The sequence below is a fragment of the Magnolia sinica genome, chromosome 9, assembly GCF_029962835.1.
Source record: "Magnolia sinica isolate HGM2019 chromosome 9, MsV1, whole genome shotgun sequence".
NCBI lineage: Eukaryota > Viridiplantae > Streptophyta > Magnoliopsida > Magnoliales > Magnoliaceae > Magnolia > Magnolia sinica.
In genome coordinates this window covers 79508790-79529681 of record NC_080581.1, presented here as the reverse complement: position 1 = coordinate 79529681, position 20892 = coordinate 79508790, and the positions used below count along the sequence as shown (strand labels likewise).

General features: G+C 38.8%; 1 protein-coding gene and 1 non-coding gene across 2 annotated transcripts; one reads left to right on the top strand and one right to left on the bottom strand.

The window, feature by feature from the left end:
- Positions 1-9757: 9757 nt before the first annotated feature.
- On the bottom strand, positions 9758-9865 carry LOC131257173 (small nucleolar RNA R71). Its single transcript, XR_009177187.1, has one exon. It is a non-coding gene; the product is annotated as a small nucleolar RNA R71 (small nucleolar RNA).
- Positions 9866-14303: 4438 nt separating this feature from the next.
- LOC131255212 (receptor-like protein Cf-9 homolog) lies at positions 14304-17374 on the top strand. Its single transcript, XM_058255907.1, has 4 exons — positions 14304-14601; positions 14985-15662; positions 16055-16088; positions 16183-17374. Exons 1-4 carry the CDS (start codon positions 14304-14306, stop codon positions 17372-17374), a joined length of 2202 nt encoding a protein of 733 aa, XP_058111890.1.
- The last annotated feature ends 3518 nt before the right edge of the window (positions 17375-20892 follow it).

The following is a 20892-nucleotide window of genomic DNA, read 5'->3' as shown; positions in this document are numbered from 1 at the left end:
CCGAAGGGATGAACAGCTTGGATAAGCCACGCGCATCACGGTGGGCCCCAAACTTTTACCTTTTTCACCTTGGGTTTGGAGTTACAAATTAATGCATGCCTTTTAATCCTCATACGAGAATATGGGTGTAATTGCAATTACATATATAAATAATCATTATCAATTTATAAATATTTATACCAGTAAATTAAAAATCAAACTCCTTAATAACTTTCTACGCTACCTTGACTGCAAGGATAAAGGTGACTTAAAAACTTAATATGGTAGATATTTTGATGGAATATGACCTCTTTTATGTTTTTTTTTTTTTTTAATGTTTTTTTGGGTGAAGTGCATGGTAGTGTGTTGGTGCCTCAGACTGATTCTGAAACCTGAAATATCAATTTCATTGGTTTTGCATGCTTTGTCATGGCGCATCTGCGATGGACCCACGTTGCTGCATGGTATAATGATCCGACCGTCCACCACCGTTTGTCTGTGCCTTGAGTTCATGGTCTAATGTTAGAATATCATAGGATTGATTTTTTGTTTCTAACAGCCGAATGGCGATTTGTAGTTGGACGGATACCATAAAATTGATGGACGTCTGTAAAGATGGACAGTCAAGGATCATCCATCTAGGCAGGCACTCATCTCCATCATAGATGGGCCAAGCAATAAACAACAGCTAGTCACGTTCTCAAATCTCAACCGTTCAGAATCCCTTTTTTACATGCAAATATAACATACTCCCATTGCAACTAAAGAAAGGCATCTTACAAAAATTACCCCTGTTCATGATTGTTTCAGAGATTACAGGCCCCACCGTTGCCATCAAAGGACAGACAACTATCAAATGGACAGTCAAAAGTGAAAAGGTCCATCCATGTGGGTGAGGTCGAAACTTCTATATGATCTAGACTATTCTTATGACTTTAATCATGCCATGTTAGCAGATCTGGGTGGTGAACCCAATGAACACTTCAGTGGCATTGTGTACTACTCTATACCATTAGCCAAAAAAAAAAGGAAAAAAAATGGCTTGGCACATAAGATCCATGTTCGGGGATCGAAACAGTTGATCCAAACCGTTGAAATGATCCAAACCATTGAATTTGTCAAATAGTTCTTGGGCACTGACCGTGGAAACATTGGCTTCGACCTAATACAACGATCAAAACCATTGATTGAAAAATGTGCCTTTAACACCCATCCCATCCGTCCAGCTTGCCGAATATGAATGATAAAAACCATTCCTTGTGCCAAATAGTCCAATGGGCATTGCTCCAACCCTTCTCAATGTGTGACACATTTTCCTACATTCCTCCCCCAAAGCGAACAACAGGATGGCTCTGCCATGGATGGCCGTATTTCAAAGAAAATATGAATCCACGTACCTTTCAGACAGAGTTGGGGATGCCCAAAAAATCATGCCATTCCAACCATTCAGTGGGCTACACCATAGAAAACACTCCAACCACCACAGGAAACCCGCAAGGGCACCAAATGATTGAATCAATCTAATTGTTAGTATGGCTGTCCATGCCGTGGGCTCGCCTGCCACGTGACAGGCATGGGCTGAAATGTGAGGCCGAGGACTGGGCTCGGGTTTGAAATGTAGGCCCATCAGTCAATCAGTCTAGGTTTTAGACAGTGTAAAACAGTCCTTAATCTGGCCTGAGTCTGGCCCAGCCTGGACCATTAGGGTTTTTTTTTTTAAAAAAAGAAATTTTATTTTAAAGAAAGGTGAGAGCACACCACCTGAATCTGACCATTAGGGTTTGCAAGGCAATTCGGTCTCTCTCTCTCCAACCTAACCAAGCCTTGGGGCTCAGTCTCGATCCCAAAATAAACATTACTGTCTGGGCTCAGGCTGGAATATTTTAACTCGCCATGAGCCTGGGCTTGGCTCTGCGTAAGTTGAACAATGCAGGGTGGTCAAGCCCATCCCGGCTCTAAACCAGCCAGTTGACACCCCTAATTGTTTGGCATCTGTTTTCATGGCTGGGCATTCCTGCCTTAAGTGTCTGGATGCCATACACACCATGGTGGACCACACACCTATCTTGTTGCGGAATTTTCTCATCAACAACTAGTTGTGAGAATTCTCTCTCTAAGTACGGGTCCACTCCAAGTGAGCTACACATCTTTCTCAGGCACCCATATAAATGAATCGAACCTGACTAGACTCCATTATGGTATTAAACCCCGTTCCGAGAAACTGAACCTGACCAGACTCGACAGGTACCAACTCCCAAATGATTGCGGATCCGATACCGATACCATGTACAGGAGCTATATGATACTCAGGTAGCATATGATGCTTGACATGCAGGCTTTAGGAAATTTTACACATGCTAAATAGTAACTAAAATTAAACTGACTAAACTTCAGGACCTACTTTTATAAAGTCAGAGTCCCGAAATCATACTGGATAAACAATCCTGACCTCTGTTTCATGGATACTTGATTATTGAAATAGGACCATTGGATGCTTTTTATTATTAACCTTCTAACAAATGTCCACTAACCCAATGGTCAGATAATCCAATTTGCATAATTTTTGGATTGTGATACATCTACGCTGGGAGCCACATAATTTGGACGTTTCAATTTAACTTACTTCCATGCCACGTACATATTTTTAAAGTAATTACTTAAGTGGCCGTGTATCATCCATCACTACTCTGCCAAAGCATCAAAGTTTTTCTCTACTACCCATGTCTAAAATTGACCAGACCCGAATCAGGTTCTCTTAGTAGCGTATGGACACCCCGGAACCCAAAGCGTGCCTGATTGGTTGATGGCCCTGATAATGGAATCTGAGTGGATTCAACTACGGCTGGGAATGGATATCGATTTACCCGATTGCTCAACAAATCCGACTGAAAAATTGGGATTCAGATGCGTTTTCTAGCTGATGATCAGTTGTGAGGGTAATTTTTATAGTTTAATATTTTGTAATATTAATAAATATTAAATTCTAATATAATTAAAATAAAAAATATACAATTGTTGTATTTTTTACAAACTAGTGTCTATGAATCAGAGGTTAGAATTTCTTAACCACTGATTTTGGGACCGTGAAATGGAGAGAGTGGGTCCGATAGTTTAGTCGGTTTTAAGTTGGGTTATTGTACCCCTACTGCTTATTTTGATAGAACATGGTATGGCCCACAGAGGTTCAGAGCCTTATGCGCTGCTTAGAAGGTTTTATGGGGACAAATTCCTTTATGCTTGGCCCTCTAGGGGTTACAACCTGTGTTAGAGGGAGCCGTATAAAGATAATCTCTGTGGGACTCCGTTTTGTTTGTGTGACATCAACTCCACCCATCAATTTCTCTAGCCCATGTTATAAGTCTTCACCCAAAATGAAGTGGGTCCAAAACTCAAGTGGGCAACACCAGCAGGTAGGACTAGGGCTTCATAGTTGCCCACTCACACACACACACACGAGTGGGCAACTACCATGACCAAGTCAGGCACCTGATTCAATTTAGTCATGCAAAAGGGTCCACCAGCTTTCTTATATTATATATATATATATATAAAGAAAGCCCGTTGACCATTTTGGATCGAATCACGTATCTAGCCTGGTCATGGTTTGTTGCTTGCTTGACGTGGTGATTGTTGTTGCCTAGTCATCATGGGTGTCTCATATGTAATGCAACAGTACATAATTTCTATTTTATTGTAAACAGTTATTGGTGAGTTGTTGAGACTGCTGTGCATGGAAATCAGAGAGTAGTTGGAAATTAAAGGGTGGGGCCCTCTAATTTGCTGTGATGTACAATATTTGACTGAGAAGTACTGTTTAAAAAAAATATGGATTAATGTATTTGTAAGATAGAGATGGGAAGTGGGCCACTTGATGCCACCTCTGTTCAATAATTACTACTACCAATGAGACTTGTTCATGTAATTAGTTGATCATCAGCATTGGGAAATAGGGCTGAGTTGATCCCATCCATGCAAAACACCTAATACAAAGTTCCACATTACATCATGAATACAAAGGGAAGTAGGCCCACTGCCGTGCATCATAATGTGGAGTTTATATAGGAACTCTCGAAGGGCCCCCATTGCATACATGGCCAAATAAAAAAAAACAAAAATCTCCTTTAACTTATTATGTGAGTCCATCATGATAATCCACAAATAAATAAATAAAATGAAAGGCAAAAGATGATCTATGTGCATGCATGCATGCACTTATTTTTACACACACATCCCCACACATGTGTGCACTTTTTTTTACACAGGCACACATGTACGCATCCCCACACACTCACACGGCAGTGGGATTTCCCATGGGTACTCCAACCCTTGACCTGGTGTTGAAACTTACGTGAGTCTACCACTGGGGCAAGAGTAAGGACCCCAACCGTGCATGCGCTTTTTCTAAGGATTGCACTTTCCTTCGGCACTCTACGCACATGTGGAAAACAGTCACACATGTGATATTGGAGCCATCATTTGACCATCCTGATGGTGAAGCTGCCTTGACTCAAAGAACGGGGCCACAAACATATGTATACCGAACGTGTTTAACTCACTTCTATGAATCATTCACATCTTGATACACCTTTCGGCCTGGTTTGTGAAACAAGGGCCCTCATCTTTATTAGGTTAATCGGAGCCACTCATCAGTCAATCATGATAATGTTAGACGCCTTGCCTAATAGAATCGGGCCCATCTGATATTCGAATAAGCAAACTTGTTTATAGAATGATCATCAATCAAGTCTATCAATTAATCCTTTTTAAGTACACGACTAGTTCAAATAATTATCTTATTGGCTGGAGCCGTGAGATGCCAAAAATGATGATGACGATGATGATAATAATGATAATAATAATGCTTCAAATTTGGCTGGTTCATCCGGATGACAAGACTCACCTGTCGTTACCGGTATTCGGAAACTTTGTCAATGTACCTTATAATAGTTAAGGTTTGTTGACCATGATTCGTGAAACAGGTTACAATAAAAGAAAGGAGGGCAGTTAATAGCTGAAATAAAAAAGTGCATGGGACCCTTTTCTAAAAGTAAAAGGCATCACATACTTGAACCGCTGATGTCATAATTTGCTTGAACAGTAAGATAAGCAACTCTAAACTATGAAATTAATGAACATTGATTATTGACCGTTCTATATTTATCCTGATACCTTTTTTTTATAGCTTTAACCAACTTTGTTAATAAAAAGTTAACATAATAAGTAAGATGACCCGGATTTCAATAAGGCATATGTTTATATATAGCATTGTATTTTTTTCTTGAATCAAATTAAATGCCTTGTGATCCCAGCTGAGATGGATGATTAAGATTAGATTTAAGAATATTGGTCATCTATTCAATGATTGATTGTTGAGTGTCAAATAATGCATATTTCCCCCTGTTCATATTTTCATTTTTATAAAAATAACAATGTTTAATTGGTATATTTTACACATGTCTATATTATGAGATGAATCTAAGAGCTTGGATTAAAAAGAATGTCAAAAGCATGAATTTGATGCACAAGAATCACCAAAGCAAGGAGTTGATCTTATGAGACCAAGATTAAAGATTTCAAAACCTCAAGACCCAAGAAAACCAAGTATAAAAGACGAAAAAAATTGGAGAAAATTACAAAGTCCGCAGCAGAAAAACAAGCTACTTCGGTCTGACCTATGCCAACTTCAGTCTGACCGAGATCGCACAAAACAATCCAGCAAGAAATTGTGATTTTCATAACTAATTCGACTCGACTCGATCCAACCGAAACTAACTTCAGCTCGACCTTCGGCTCTAAACCCGGTGGCAAAACTGATGCTAATCAAACATGTCATATCCAGCATTCCCATTCACATGCTATCGGACATTACCATCCGAAAATCAGCTACTAAAGCGCTTGAAAGAGCTATTGCTAATTTTTTCTGGGGTAGTTCTGATCGAGGTAACAAGAGGCATTGGGTGAAATGATCCAGAATATGTACTCTTCTCCATAAGGGAGGCCTCGACATCAGAAGCTTTGATGATATAACGCATGCATTCAGAATAAAGATGGGATGACAGATGCTACAGGGGACGTCTCTTTAGGCCAACCTCATTTCAACAAAATATTTCCAGAAACTGCTAGCTAACAAAGGTTTGAATGGTTCGGCTTCTTCTTCATCTTGGAAGGAGATCTTCAGAGTTTTACCTTTTACTCTGCACCACTCCAGGTGGGTAGTTGGAGAAGGTTCGATCAACTTTTGGACCCGAAATTGGACAGGAAGAGGGCTGCTTGCTGGTGCTACTGAGAGACCCATTCCGCTACACTTGCTGAATGCCACAATCAGGGATTTCTTCTTCCAACCTAGTACCAAAAACCTATCAGAAGTCTAGGGCATAATTTCTCCAATAACAATGCAGACCGTTGCTGCTGTCCCAATCGCCCTCTCTTACAGGAAAGATAGAATGATCTGGGACCTATCTACTTCAGGTAAATTCTCCATCAAATCAGCATGGAATGGGATCAGACAACATCAGTCCAACCTTCATTAGACTAAGCAGATTTGGAACAAAGTTCTCCCCCCGAAGATGGGTATTTTCATTTGCAAAATCCTCCATGGAGCGGTCCCTGTGGTATGGCTATCTAGAGGTTCGGCATATCTTTGACGTCAAAGTGTGAATGTTGCAGGACGATTTCCACTCTCCAACCAACCCCTTCTTCCTCCATTGTCGATTAGCAGTCTTCTCAGCTGAACAAGGGACAGCGGCAGAGGGCCTATTCGAGCCATGGGCACGGGGCAGTGGAGGATCTGGACTACCTGTTTAGCCTCAGCAGTATTGCGTGTGATGTTTGAGACCACTTTAAGCGGATCTTTGATATGGTCTCTATGCCCAATCAGTCAGCTTATTAGAGAATTCTTGCGTGGACTTCCAAAGCTAGCAGAAAAACCAGAGTTTCTCTTCTCACTGGTCTGGCCCCCTACATTATCACCTAGGAGATATGGAACAACAAAAATAATGCTCAATTCGAAGGCCACACGATGTCAGGTAACCGTATAATATCCGACATCTTTCATTGGCTAAGAGAAATTGGATCTTCCATCCATATCCCGGACAGGATCGCCATGGCAGATTCTATCACCCTTCAGTCCCTAAGGATTCCGAATGTCAATCTTCCTCTTGTTGGCAAGCCCATCATAGTCAGATGGTTGAAACCTCCGAAAGGTTGGCTGAAGTTAAACGTTGGCTCATCTAGGGGGAACCCTGGAGAGAGTGGAGGTGGGGAGTTTGTAGGGACCACAGTGGTAAGACCATTTTTACCTTTCACAGAAGCTACGAGCTCTCCATGAATATGGTTGCAGAGGCCCAAGCCATGCTAGATGGTATAACAATATGCTATAAGCTGGGTCTCCCCAACATTATTGTGGAAATTGATTCCAAGATCATTGTAAATGCGGTAGACGAGCCTCAGGCCAACATATCTTGGAACATCTAGTACAAGTTAGGAGCTATTCAACAATTACGCACGAATCTCAATCTCAAATTCAATCATATTTTCCATGAAGGGAACTCAGTGGCCGACGCCTTGGCGAGATTAGCCAGTGATGGATACCCAAATAAAATTTATGGATCTCGGTCAGACCTCTCAAGGTTAGTGAAGGGTGCTCTTGTTTTGGATAATGTTGGCATTGGGGCCATCGGATATTCATGATCGGGGCTAACCTCTAACAGTTCCCCTTTCATTCCTGCTATGGGTTCTTGGTGTATAAAGGTAGTCATGGCTTAAGGTGGATAGAGGTCTCAGGTCTCCTTCTAGATAGCCTTTTTTCTTTTGAGTTTGTGATTGCATGAGGAGTGTGGTTCGGAACCTTTTTGTTGGGACCTGTTTGAAAGGATGTAAAATTTTCAAGATTAATGAAAATTTTATGGCATGAGTCCATGTTTAATTTTATTTTTTAAAAAAAGACCTGACTCGGCTCGATCCGATCTAAATTTGACAAATTTCTGCACAGAATTTTCAACATTAATTCGGTTCAACCGAAGACAATTTCAATCCGACCGAAATCGTACAGAATTGTCTAGCGAGAAAGTGCAATTTTTAACCTTAATTTGGTCCGACCGATGCTTAACTTTTTACGTAAATTTGAGGCGATTTCAAAGTCAGTCCCAACAAATACTATAAATATGGGTCTCTTAATTGTTTCTAGGCACGAATTAGGGTTAGAAGAGTGGAGTACAGTGTTGGAGAACTTCAAGAAATCCTTTCATCCCCAATCTTCTTCTTTTAGTTAGTTTTTATGTCTTCTTTAAGAGATTTATTTTTAATCATGTCAATGGTTAACTAAACCTCTTAGCTGGAGTTAAGAGGAGAAGCTTATAGCGTGTTGAAATGTTTATTTTGCTTTAATTCATGTTTATGTTAAAATTCATTGATTTTTAGTTTGAAATTAAGGAATATTTTCAGTTTTCTATGGTTTATTGTGACTCAAATTACAATAGATGCTGTGATAGATTTGAATATCTTCTTTTCCATTATAAGATTGTGAAATCGATAAATCTTATTATTCACCATCGTCTCCTGGGCATGGTATGATGATGAAATCCCTTCCAATCTTCACAATAATCTTTCTTGTGTGAACTAATTTAATGCAAAGTTCATATTGTGCTTCAATTCTCTTATCTTCCAATTGGATAGGATAAGACTCCAATTCCAATTGAATTTATTGAATCAAGTAAGGTACCATCTTGATAGCCACAAGTGGATCCTTGGTACTCCAGTTTCCTTTTAATTGATTGATACTCATTCACAATTACTTCTTTTATTCCAGATTTTTATTTTAGCTCTTCTTCTGGTTCTGCTTCTAGTTATTTTCAGAATATATATAAGTTTAGTCCCTGTGATTCGACCTCTTTCTCGCCGAGTTATCATTACATCGCGACCCTACACTTGGGGTTGTGAACAAGTTTTTACCGCCGTTGGCAGGGACTATGGCTATGTTTTTCTAAGATAAATTAGTATTAGAATTAGATTACGATTATGGTTAACTTTTTAGTTTGCTCGTAAGTTAAGATTTTCTAAATTATTTTTAGAAACTGACATTGTTTTTTATTTCGTAGGATCCTAACCTAACAACTCTTATCTGGTAACTTTGTTCCAAATCTTTCTCTCTTTCTTTTCTAGATCTTTTATTTGCCTTTTTTTTTAAGGTTTAGTTTGGTTTAATTACTTGAGGGCTGAGAGTTTTCCATGCCCAAGTGGGTCCGTGATAACATTATACGTCTTTTGAGTGAAAGAGGATTAGTCGAAGGGTTGTCTATCCATCATAGGATTAGACACTATTTGAGATCCTCTGAGTCAATAGAAGCGATGACTGCAAATCAACTTCAACCACCAGTTAAGAAAGTTGAAGTTCAAGATGAAAACAAGGTGCATAATGCATCCCTACCTCGTACTTTATGAGATTATTTATAACTGGCAAGAGTGATTACACCTTCCTGCATGATTTTTCCACTTAATGCAGGAAACGTAGACATAAAACTTGGAGTGATCCAACTCCTTCCTAAATTTTATGGATAGATTCTGAAAGTCCATACTTGCACATTAAAGAGTTTGATGCGATAGTTGCCACATTACACTTTTCAAACGTGTCAGAAGACACATTGTGACTAAAATTGTTTCCCTTTTCATTAAAGGAGAAGGCTAAGACATGGATGCACTCCTTAAAACCAAAATCCATCGACACATGGGTCGAGATGACCTAAAAAATTTTCAAAAAGTTTTTCTCGTTTCATAAAACTAATAATTTAAGGAAAGCAATCATGAGCTTTGCCCAGAAAGAGGAAGAGACCTTCTTCCAATGATGGGAAAGATTCAAGGATGTCACGAATTCCTATCCACATCATGGCTACGAAACATAGCAAACAATTAGTTTTTTCTATAATTGATTAACTTCACCAATGCGCCAGTTCGTAGAGATGATGTGTAATGGTGAATTCATGAATAAAGATGCCGATGATGCGTGGGATTACCTTGATCAATTAACAGAAAATGTGCAATCATGGGACACCTTCCCAAGACCCACCACTTCTAAGCCTACTCAATCAAAGGAAAGGGGATGAATTTACGCTTAAAAAGAAGAAGATGATATAAGTGCAAGGGTAACCAATCTCATAAGGAAAGTCGAGGTCATGGAACTTAAGAAGGCAGAACCTATCAAACCCAGTAAAGTTGAGGAAGTTGTTTGTGGTATTTGTGCTTGCAATATACATATAACTGAAAATTGTCCAACAATACACACTTTTTAAGAGATATTAAATAAGCAATCAAATGTTGTGAATAACTACCAAAGACCTTTTAAAAGACCAACCTCAAACACATACAACTCCAGCTGGAGAAATCATCCAAATTTCGGTTGGAGGAATGGACAAACGGCTAACCCACAAGAGATCCTTACACAATTCCTAAATCGAAAGAAACCTCAAGAGGATCCGGTTTTAAAACACGTCCAAAACCAAGAGCTTTTCAATCAAGACACATTACAAGCATTTCAAGACCTTACTAAGGCTATTTAATGGATTGAATCGCACTTAACAATTAGAGAGAAAGGGATGCTTTCGGCCCAACCTCTCCCCAATCCAAAATCACAATGTGAAATTAGTGACTTAAGCTCTTTAAATCAAATAAAGCAAGCCAAGTTTATTACTATTCTTAGGAGTGGAAAGACAATTAACAAATTCATTCCGGTAAAGGCTGACAAGCTTAAGGACCTGGAAGAATATGAGAATGATAGACCTAGCATTGCCCAACATAGATTAGAATCGGAATCCCAAAGTAAGCTGATTGTGTCATTCCCCAACAGTTGATTGCACTAAGATCTCTCTCTAACTCTCAAGATATTATAGGGTGCTGAAAAAAGTGAAAGTCAACATCCCTCTACTAGATGTCGTTAAATAAATCCCTTCATATTATAAATTTCTGAAAGATTTATGCACTACCAAAAGACGGCAAAACATATAAAAGAAAATTTTTTTGATAGAAAAAGTGAGTGTCATCTTAAAGTAAGATACGCTACAAAAATACAAAGATCCCGGTAGCCCAACCATCACTTGTGTAATTGGAAACTGCCAAATTGAGCACCCACTTCTTGACTTGGATAAGCTCTCTCTTTGTAATTTATGCTTTCATAGTGATCATACATCACTTTATACTGTGGTTTTTCCTTGCAAGGGTTTTTCCACATTAAACCATTGTGTTTTTGTTATGCTTGGATTGTGCGATTGGATTACTCCTCTTAATTCTACTATGTGTGCTTCCACGGTCCCCTAACATAGCATGATCTAAAACTTTTATGACCCCACAAATGTTTCAATGGTTGATGTTCGGTCTCATTGTTTCTGTCATGTAGCCTACTTAAATTTTATTAAGAGAATTTTCCAAAATAATACTTCATTAATATAGTATTTACATCTGATACATTTATAAATTAAGTTTTTCTTTTGTTATTGTCAAGGAAACCTTCTGTTAGTCTTCTCCAATTTTGCTTATTATCTCTTTCAAAAATGACTTAAATATCCATTAATTAATAAAGGTGCTTAAAAAGAATTAAATAGATATCTAAAAGTAAAATTATTAATTAATGTTTTTATAAAAAATCACAAAAAAAGGAAAAAAAAAATATGTCAACAATTTTCTCTGGACGTGGATTGCATAGTTAATTAGGATGAGGATTTATGGATTTTGTTTGGCCCTGACCGTGGGGCCCACCTTGACGTATGTATTGTATATCCAGGTCATGAACCCAAAAATTAAGAGGATCCAAATCTCAGGTGAATCATACCATAAGAAACAATGCTAATTGAATGCCCACCATTAAAAACTCCCTAAGGCCCACCATATTGCTCATCATAATGTTTATTTGTCATCCAACCTGTTGATAAGGACACACAGCCCTGGATGAAAGGAAGAAGTTGAAACCAGCTAGATCCAAAACTTTTGATCCTATAAGAAATTTTTTATGATGGCCATTTAATCGCCACTGTTTCCTCTAAAATGGTCCACCTGAGAATTGAATCTCCTACATTTTTTACCTCATGCCTTAAAATTATCTTAGTAAAATAGATGGACGGTGTGGATTAAACACGTACATCATGATAGGCCCTATCGAGCAGCTAGCGATCAGCAGCCACTCCTTACTGGCATGGTCCGAAGGTAATCTGCCTCCGGTCTCTCTTTCCCGTTGTAATATATTAGTGGTACTCTATGAGCCCCACCATGATGTATGCATTGTATATAACATCTTCCAATAGATTTTCCGATCGTTTTAGAGTAAAAAAAAAAAAAAGTAGATCTAAATCTCAGGTGGACCATGCCGGAGGAACAGATGTTATTGAACATCCACCACTAAAAACTTTTTGTGGGCTACAAAAGTTAACTGATCAAGCGGAGATTTTTTACTCCCTTCATTCAGGTCTTTGTGTCCTTATCAAAAAACCCATGATGGGTATTACAGTGGGCCCTAGGAAATTTTTAATGGCGGATATTCAATCAGCGTGGTGGTTCACTTGAGAGTTGGATGTGCTTAATAATTTTTTGTGTTCATGCCCTAAAAGGAGCAGAAATATGGATGAACAGCCTGAATATACAATACATGCATCAATGTGGGCCCCACAGTCAGGACCACACCGCGTTGGGTGAGACCGGGGTGCATCTAATCTAGACACGTTTTAACCTAGGACAAAGCAGGGGTGTTAGTGGGCCGGGATCTGGCAGGGAAAATCAGAATTTTGAATAGCAGCCAGCTCGAAACAGTTCAAAATCCAGGCCGAGACGTATCCCTGAGCCGGCCTGTTGACAGCCCTACCACAAAGAGACCCACCGAATGCGGATTACATACGGTGTTTTATGAGCTCCACATGTTTTATATATCCAAGCCATCCATCCATTTTTCCCATATCATCTTAGGGCATGAACCTAAGAACTAGGCAGATCAAAATCTCAAGTGGACCACACCATAAGAAACAGTGGTGTTTAAAGTTTGCCATTAAAAACTTCTTAGGTCCTACCAAAGTTTTGGACGAAGCGTATATTTGTGTTTTCTCTTCATCCAATTCTGCATCACCTAATGAACATGGACGGAAAAAAAACATTGTGGTGGGCATTACAGTGGGCTCAAGAAAGTTTTTAATGGTGGGCCCTCAATCACCAATGTTTCCTATGGTGTGGTCCACCTTAATGTATATAAAATATGCATTACGGTGGGGCTTATAGAACATCAAAGCGTCCAGTTGATTTCTTTTCCTTTTTTAGAAATTTTTTAATAATAACATTTATTTATGCAACCTAATTAATTAATGGGCATTTTAGTAATTTTAGAAAAAAATGATAACATAAGTGATAGAAGTTATCCGTTGAGATTAACTTTATTCATGAGGTGGGCTAATGAAAACTTAATTTAAAAAGGTACCGGAATGTAAATAACACGATAGTAAGGTATTATTTTGTAAAATTCTCTTTCAAGTCGGATTTGCTGGTGTACCACGCACACCCACCTGTTGTACGAAGATGATCGCTGACTCGAGGAGTTCCGAGTTGTATGAACGGTTCAAATGAGATCAAACTTGCATGGGCCTGACCATGTTGTATTTATTATATCCACACCCTTCATCCATTTGCAGAGATCACATTTTAGTTAATAAAATCAAAAATAAGTCATATCCAAAGTTCAAGTGGACCACACCACAAATAGCAGGGGAGCAATGATTCTCGTTTTTAGGGCCTAACATAATATTTATTTTCCATCCAATCTGTTCGTAAAGTCACACAGACATGAACGAAGAAAAATAAATTAAGACAAACAAAAGGATTTTAACGGTAGACATTCAATCCCTCATTGCTTTTTGCAGTGTGGTCCACTTGAACTTTGCATCTGCCGTATTTTTATCTAAGACTCACGAAGAGCTCGCCAAATTGACGAACAGTTTAACACATACCTCATGGGACCCACGTAAATTGGTGGCGTCATACCAGCTAGGTCGGTGGTGTGTGGTACACCGGCCAATCCGCTGTGTATGTAAATACCCACAACGCTTTCTCTTCCTCTGATGCCTAGCTACTCTCAGGGCGAGCGGCTCTCGTCTGAAATTCACACGTATGAGTCTTTACACTCGTAAAGCCTCTTCACTTTATGCCTATAAATGACCCTCACGCTTTCTATTCCTACACATCCTAAATTCCCACACCCATCCCATCCAATAGTAACTAATGGCTATCCTCTTTTCTTCTAAAAACTACCCATCATTTCTCGTTCTCTTCTTTTTATCATCTCTTCTCTTTCTCACTACCCAACAATGCAACCATCATCGCTCTCTGCTTTACTCCACCCCAAGCATGGTTTTCACTTCACTGTTTCCACCCTCTCTACTCTTCCCTCCTGGAATTCAAACAATACCGATTGCTGCTCCTGGGAAGGCATCACGTGCGATGGACCCACTGGTCACGTGATCAGCCTCGACCTCCGTGAGCTCTTTATCTCTGGTCGGATTGATTTTGAAAGCCTCTTTCGTCTTCGGAACCTGCAGAAGCTCAACCTTGCTTTCAATTATTTTGATGGCTCTCCGATCCCATCTGGGTTTGACCAGCTCACCAGTTTGACCCATCTCAACCTCTCTCTCTTATCTTTTTATGGCCAAATCCCACTGGAAATCTCCCGCTTGACCTCTTTGGTTTCTCTCGATCTTTCTTTCAATGAATATTGGAATGGTTCAACCTATAAAGACCTGAAACTCGAAAACCCAAGCATTGGAGCAGTCGTCCAAAACCTGTCCAATCTGAGTGAACTCTATCTGGACTCGGTACACATCTTACTGCAGGGCCAGACCTTAGATTTGCCACTCCCTACTCTCCGCAAGTTGAGCTTACGATCTTGTCTTCCTTCGGGTTCCATCTATTCCTCCCTTTCACACCTCCATTTCTTATTTGAACTCGACCTCAGCTATAACAATCTCTCCTCTGCAGTGCCCAACTTCCAGGGAGTCTCCGCAAGTTGATCTTACAAAACTGTGGTCTTTCAAGCTCCATCTATTCTTCCCTTTCACAATTCCATTTCTTATCTGAACTCGATCTCAGCTATAACAATCTCTCCTCTGCAGTGCCCAATTTCATAGGGAACTTATCCTCCTTGACGTCCCTCCTCCTTAGATATTGTGGATTGCATGGAAAATTCCCTGAGAGTGTTTTCCAGCTGCCAAATCTACAAATCATCGACATATCATACAATCCACTTGTAGCTATCAATTTGCCGGAGTTCCCTCAAAACAATACTCTACAGCAATTGATTCTTTCATACACTGGATTTTCAGGAAAGTTACCAGATTCTCTCAGTAATCTCAAATTCTTGACTCATTTAGGCCTCAGCAATTGCAACTTGTCTGGTTCATTACCATCCTCACTTTTGAACCTTACCAAACCTCAATATCTGTATCTTTCATCCAATAAATTGAGCGGCCCAATTCCTTCTTCATATGGAAATGAGCTTCTGAATCTCAAAGAGATCAACTTAGGGAATAATTTGCTTAATGGGACCATTCCATCATCATTGCTTTCACTCCCATCATTACAATGGTTGGACCTCGAAGGTAACCAACTTAGCGGTCGACTTGGGGAGTTTCACAATGCCTCTTCTTCACAGCTGGAGTACATCCATTTGGGTAACAATAAACTGTAGGGGATGATACCCAGATTTATCTTTCAACTTACCAAGCTTTGACTACTTTTCCTTTCTTCCAACAATTTCAGTGGTGTTGTGGAGCTAGGCTTATTTCAAAACCTCAAAAAATTTTACTCTCTGGATCTTTCAAATAACAACTTGTCAGTCCAATATAGCAGTGGTAATTCCACCTTTGTTTCCATCCCCCAGTTTCAATTTTTGTTGTTACGTTCTTGCAACATCAGCACATTTCCAAATTTCTTGAGAAATCAAGAGGGGTTGAGGGAATTGGACCTTTCCTATAATAAAATTAGTGGTGAAATACCCAAATGGATATGGGAGGTTGGCAATGGGTCTTTATACTCTTTAAATCTTTCTCACAATGTTCTGCAGGGAATAGTACCATCTCCCCATCTTTTATTGATCAGTGACTTAAGTGTTCTGGACATTAGCTCCAACAAGCTAGAAGGCTCACTTCCTATCCCACCACCGCTCTTTTTCTTTTCAGTTTCAAACAATAGCCTTGGTGGTGAAATCCCTCAATCAGTTTGCAATGCAACATCCCTAGCAGTCCTTGATTTATCTCACAATCACTTCACCGGTCAGATTCCACCATGTTTGGGTGAGATTGGTGGTGGACTTAATGTGTTGAATCTTCAAGAAAATGCTTTTAATGGCACCTTACTTCAAATATTTAAAGAGGGATGCAACATACGAACGCTTGATCTCAGTGGGAATCAATTAGAGGGCCAAGTGCCAAGGTCTTTGGCTAATTGCAAAATGTTGGAGGTATTAAACCTTGGAAACAATCAGATACATGACACATTCCCTTTATGGTTGGAAGCTTTGTCCCAATTGCGTGTTCTCGTCTTAAGATCCAACCAATTTCATGGCACCATTGGGCATCCTCAAGCTTTTCCACTGTTACAAATTTTTGACCTCTCTTTCAATAGCTTTGAGGGTAATTTGCCATCAAATATGTTCAAGAGTTGGAAGGCAATGATGGAAGAGGACAAATCCCAATCTTTGGTCCTCGGCAAAATGATTTACGGTAGAGGAAATCCCATATACTATCAAAACAAAGTGTCTTTAGTCATCAAAGGGCTACAAATGGGAATAGTAAAGATCCTTACGGCCTTTACTGTAGTGGATCTCTCGAGAAACAAATTTCATGGGAATATCCCAGAATCAATTGGGGATCTAAAGTCATTCCTTGTGCTCAACATGTCCAACAATGATTTAACTGGCAGAATTCCAACATCATTTCAGAATCTAAGGGATCTAGAGTCATTAGATCTCTCACATAATAAATTGTTTGGAGAGATCCCTTGGCAGCTAACAGAGCTAACATTCCTTGCAGTGTTGAATCTCTCAAAGAATTTCCTTGTGGGAAAAATACCACAGAGCCAGCAGTTTCTTACATTTAACAGCGAATCATTCAAAGAGAACTCCGGTTTGTGTGGACCTCCACTAACAAAGAAATGCGAAGATGCAGAGAGTGCACCGCCATCCCCTCTGGCCACATTGCAATCTAAAAGGAAATATGATTGGGAATTAATGTGGATAGGATTTGGAGTTGGACACGAAGTAGGCATAGGGATGCTTTTCTGGACCCTAGCACTTTGGAGGAAGGGAAGGAGAGAATTCTATATATTTATTGATAGAATGCTTTCCTCAGTTTTTCCTTACATGGTGTTTCCTAAATGGCAATGACGGTGAGATGACTGGAGATAGGGTAAATATGTTTGTACAATTCGTGTCTACAAAAAAAAAAAAAAAAAAAAAAGAAGAAGCTTAAGTTGTTTTCTCCTTTCTGTAATTTTGTGTATTTTGCTTGGTCTATATGATATGTGTGGTAGTTGTTTGTTGTATTTGCACCTACCTAAATGGCTGTACATAACTATTTTCAAATCAATAAAATTACAGGTGGTGTGCTCCCACCTTTCTGCAAACAAATAAAAATAAAAATAATGTCTAAGCTCTCTTTGTTTTCAAATTTTGGCCCACCTCAACAACAAGATAACTTAATCTTTAAGCTGGATGATCTAACTAATGTTGCCTACCTAGCCATTGGTCTTTTTTATTATTTTTTATTTTTTATTTTCCAATGGTCTAGACAAATGTGGGCTAAGAAAATTAACATTCAACAAAGAATAGTACAAATGTGGGCTAAGCAAACATTTAGACAAAGAAGAGTGGTGTTTCATGTATATTTTATATTTTGTATTTTTCGATCATCACACACAGAGTTCTTTCACCTTCCCACAGCCATGTACGTAGGGTGTAACCGTATAAGGGTAATCACTTGTTACTATGTGGTGATTTTCGAGTTGGACTTTTGTGATGCCAAAAAGAAGTGTGGAAATCATCATCACATGCAGTTTTCTACTTGCAAGGGGACACTTGGCCAGTCTAACCAAGCAATATGGGCTGTACAGTACGTCCGGGACATATTTCTTGTGCCACTGTAAATTTCCCACTAATAAGATGATTTATACCATATGAACAATAACTATTTAGTGGACAGTCAACATGATTTATGGGAAAGTAGGCCTATTCAGCAGTGAGCTATCCATCTGTTAGGCCCATCATCGATTGCTTACAGTTCTAAAGAATCAATTTTATTAGAAAATGCTAACCATCCCATCCATGGTTTGGCAATAAATAAATATAAAAAGAAACCCACATATGGATGGATTAGATCATCCAACTGATGTGATTTTCATATTGTAGCCTATGAAATGTTTGCTAGAACTAGTAAATATCTTGTCCAATCGACTGGACCGTGCAAGTGTCCTACTACGAGTCATTGATGAGAATAGAAAACTTGTCTTTGATTGAAAATTGTGATTGTTGAATGCATCAAATGAGAATTGCAAATGTAGATTGAAAGTAAAAATAAATAAATAAATAAAATTGTACACGTGAAAAGTATGTAATTAGATATTGGATGAAACCTTATTTAATAGCATATTTAGTTTGGCTCACTTAGTCTCACATGCCATGGGACCACTTGGAACTCTTAGGGGTTGTATGAATCCAAGCAAAGTTGTGCCCAACATGCGCAGCCCGGAGCAAACATCTTCTCTATGGTTTAAAACCTATTTATGCATAAGAATATATAAAACAGTAATGATAATAATAAGGACATCACGCCCTTGAAAGGTGGAATATGGCCAGGATAGATTTGTACCCAAAAAAAAAAAAAGAAGAAGTTAAGGATAGATTCTTGTGAAGAGGTGGAAAAGCTCATCCCAAGTTCTGCACTTCGAATAAAATGCTCCGTACAGGCATCAATCTCAATTACATGCATGTGTGCCAGCATCAATCTCGATTATGTGCCAGATGTGTCAATGTGCAAATCCGTTGTATTTGAAGGTGCTTTACAAACAGCAAACAAAATAACTAATCAGTAGCATTACCTTGCTAGCCAATTCAAGGTGCTTTACAAACAGCTTTGCTTGCATCTAAACAGCCCTTTATATATACATTGCTATGTTGCTTTGTGTAAGAATATAGAAAGTAGGGAAGTTTCCTTCTTTCTTCCTCTCTTCTCTTCTTCACTTTCTAATTACAACAATAAAGATAAGACTTCATCATATTTAAACAACCAATCATCAAAACCTCATCATTCCTTTGACATATATATAGCAATCATCTTGCAAGTCATACCACCCTCAAAGAATATCCTTTCTTCTTTTCTTCCCTAAAATTTCGCTATAAAAGAATAAAAGATGGATCTACAATTTCTATGTTCTTCTATTTCTCCAACTTTCTTGGATCTTTTACTTTCAAGATGTTTAACTCTTTTTTCTTTTCTTTTTTTAAGTCCATATTTAGAATTTCAAGATCATCTATTTCTTCAAAACCTAAGATTCTCTTTACTTTTCTTTTATCTTCTCACATTTTTCTTTACCTTCACTTTCCTTTTTCTATTTAGAAGGAAAAAAAAAAAAACCATAAATTTTGATTCCATCACTCTCTCCAAATTAATCCCCAACATCACCTCGCTCTCCAAAATCATCTACAACCTCGGTTCTCTTTTTTAAAACCGTCTCCAAAGACCATCTCATTTACCAAAACTTATTCAAAATCATTCCATTGACTTCTATAATTCCTGCTCTCTTCACGGGCTCTCCTTCTTCCTCAATGCATCCCTTCCTTCTCAATATGTCTTTAAGAATGCTTCTCTAACTGATGTAAACTAAATTTAAAAAATGATACCTTTCTTATTTGAAAAGGCCATACTAACAAGCTGCCGTTAGAGGCAGGCAATGATGGGCAATATGGATTTAACATCCATCGCTACCTATGACTACTGAGAGTATTCTTCAAATTAAAGAGAAATGGAAATCTCCAATCCTGAATATTCCAAATGGTAGGAAAATGATTACATGGCCTTTGCTTGCTTGTTATCTACTATTTCTCCAAAATTTTATGGCACATATTTTCTAGCTTAAACCGGCCCATGTAAGTGGGATGGAAATTCTTAAGAAGTTCTCACAACAGTCAAAATCCCATGCAAATGCATGATCAACATTCAAAAGTATAAGCGAAAACATCATATATCAATGATTACTTCGGCAATCTCAAAGCCATGTATGATAATCATGCGATCATCAAGCATTCTCTCAGACATTCACATACAAAGTCCACTACATTCTCCAATCACTTTTAAAGAACTATAAGACGGTCTCCACAACTATCAAGACTAACATCACCACTGCCCACGTCCTCGGAGCTTCTGACCCTTCTCCTTTAGGAGGAAGCTTCACTACCTCCCTCTCCTCTTGAGTCCATATCATATTATGAGGTTCAACAGACAACTCTTTTAACTAGCTTGAGACAGGTCAAGGATTCACTTTTTTTTTTTATTTCCACAAAAAGTGTTTTATATGAGCTTTCCATACTAAGGGCAATATTGATTACATCTTCTCACAAAAAAGATAAGTTGATCCGCTTTTTTTTTTTTTTTTTTTGGCGAAAAACGAGTATATTGATCTAGACAAAAAGTACATTCGGGTCTCCCGACGAAAAAAGGACCAACAAAAGACCTATCGTAACAAACAAAAGTAGGGACAATACAATCCAAGAAAGGTTACTTGCTCCTAACAGTACCTAAGCCGACTTTGTCTAAGAAAAGAAGCCCTCTGACCTCTCTGGGAAAGGCATCTTTACTCAAGTAGCAAATGCGGGATTGGGACGAGCTCCCCAGCTGAGCAAACACATCT

Coding starts and splice junctions, on each gene's coding strand:
- LOC131255212 (XM_058255907.1), top strand. CDS start 14,304: ATGCAACCATCATCGCTCTCTGCTTTACTCCACCCCAAGCATGGTTTT. Junction 14,602..14,984: donor TGGGTTTGACCAGCTCACCA/GTTTGACCCATC, acceptor CCCAACTTCCAG/GGAGTCTCCGCAAGTTGATC. Junction 15,663..16,054: donor GCTGGAGTACATCCATTTGG/GTAACAATAAAC, acceptor AATGTTCTGCAG/GGAATAGTACCATCTCCCCA.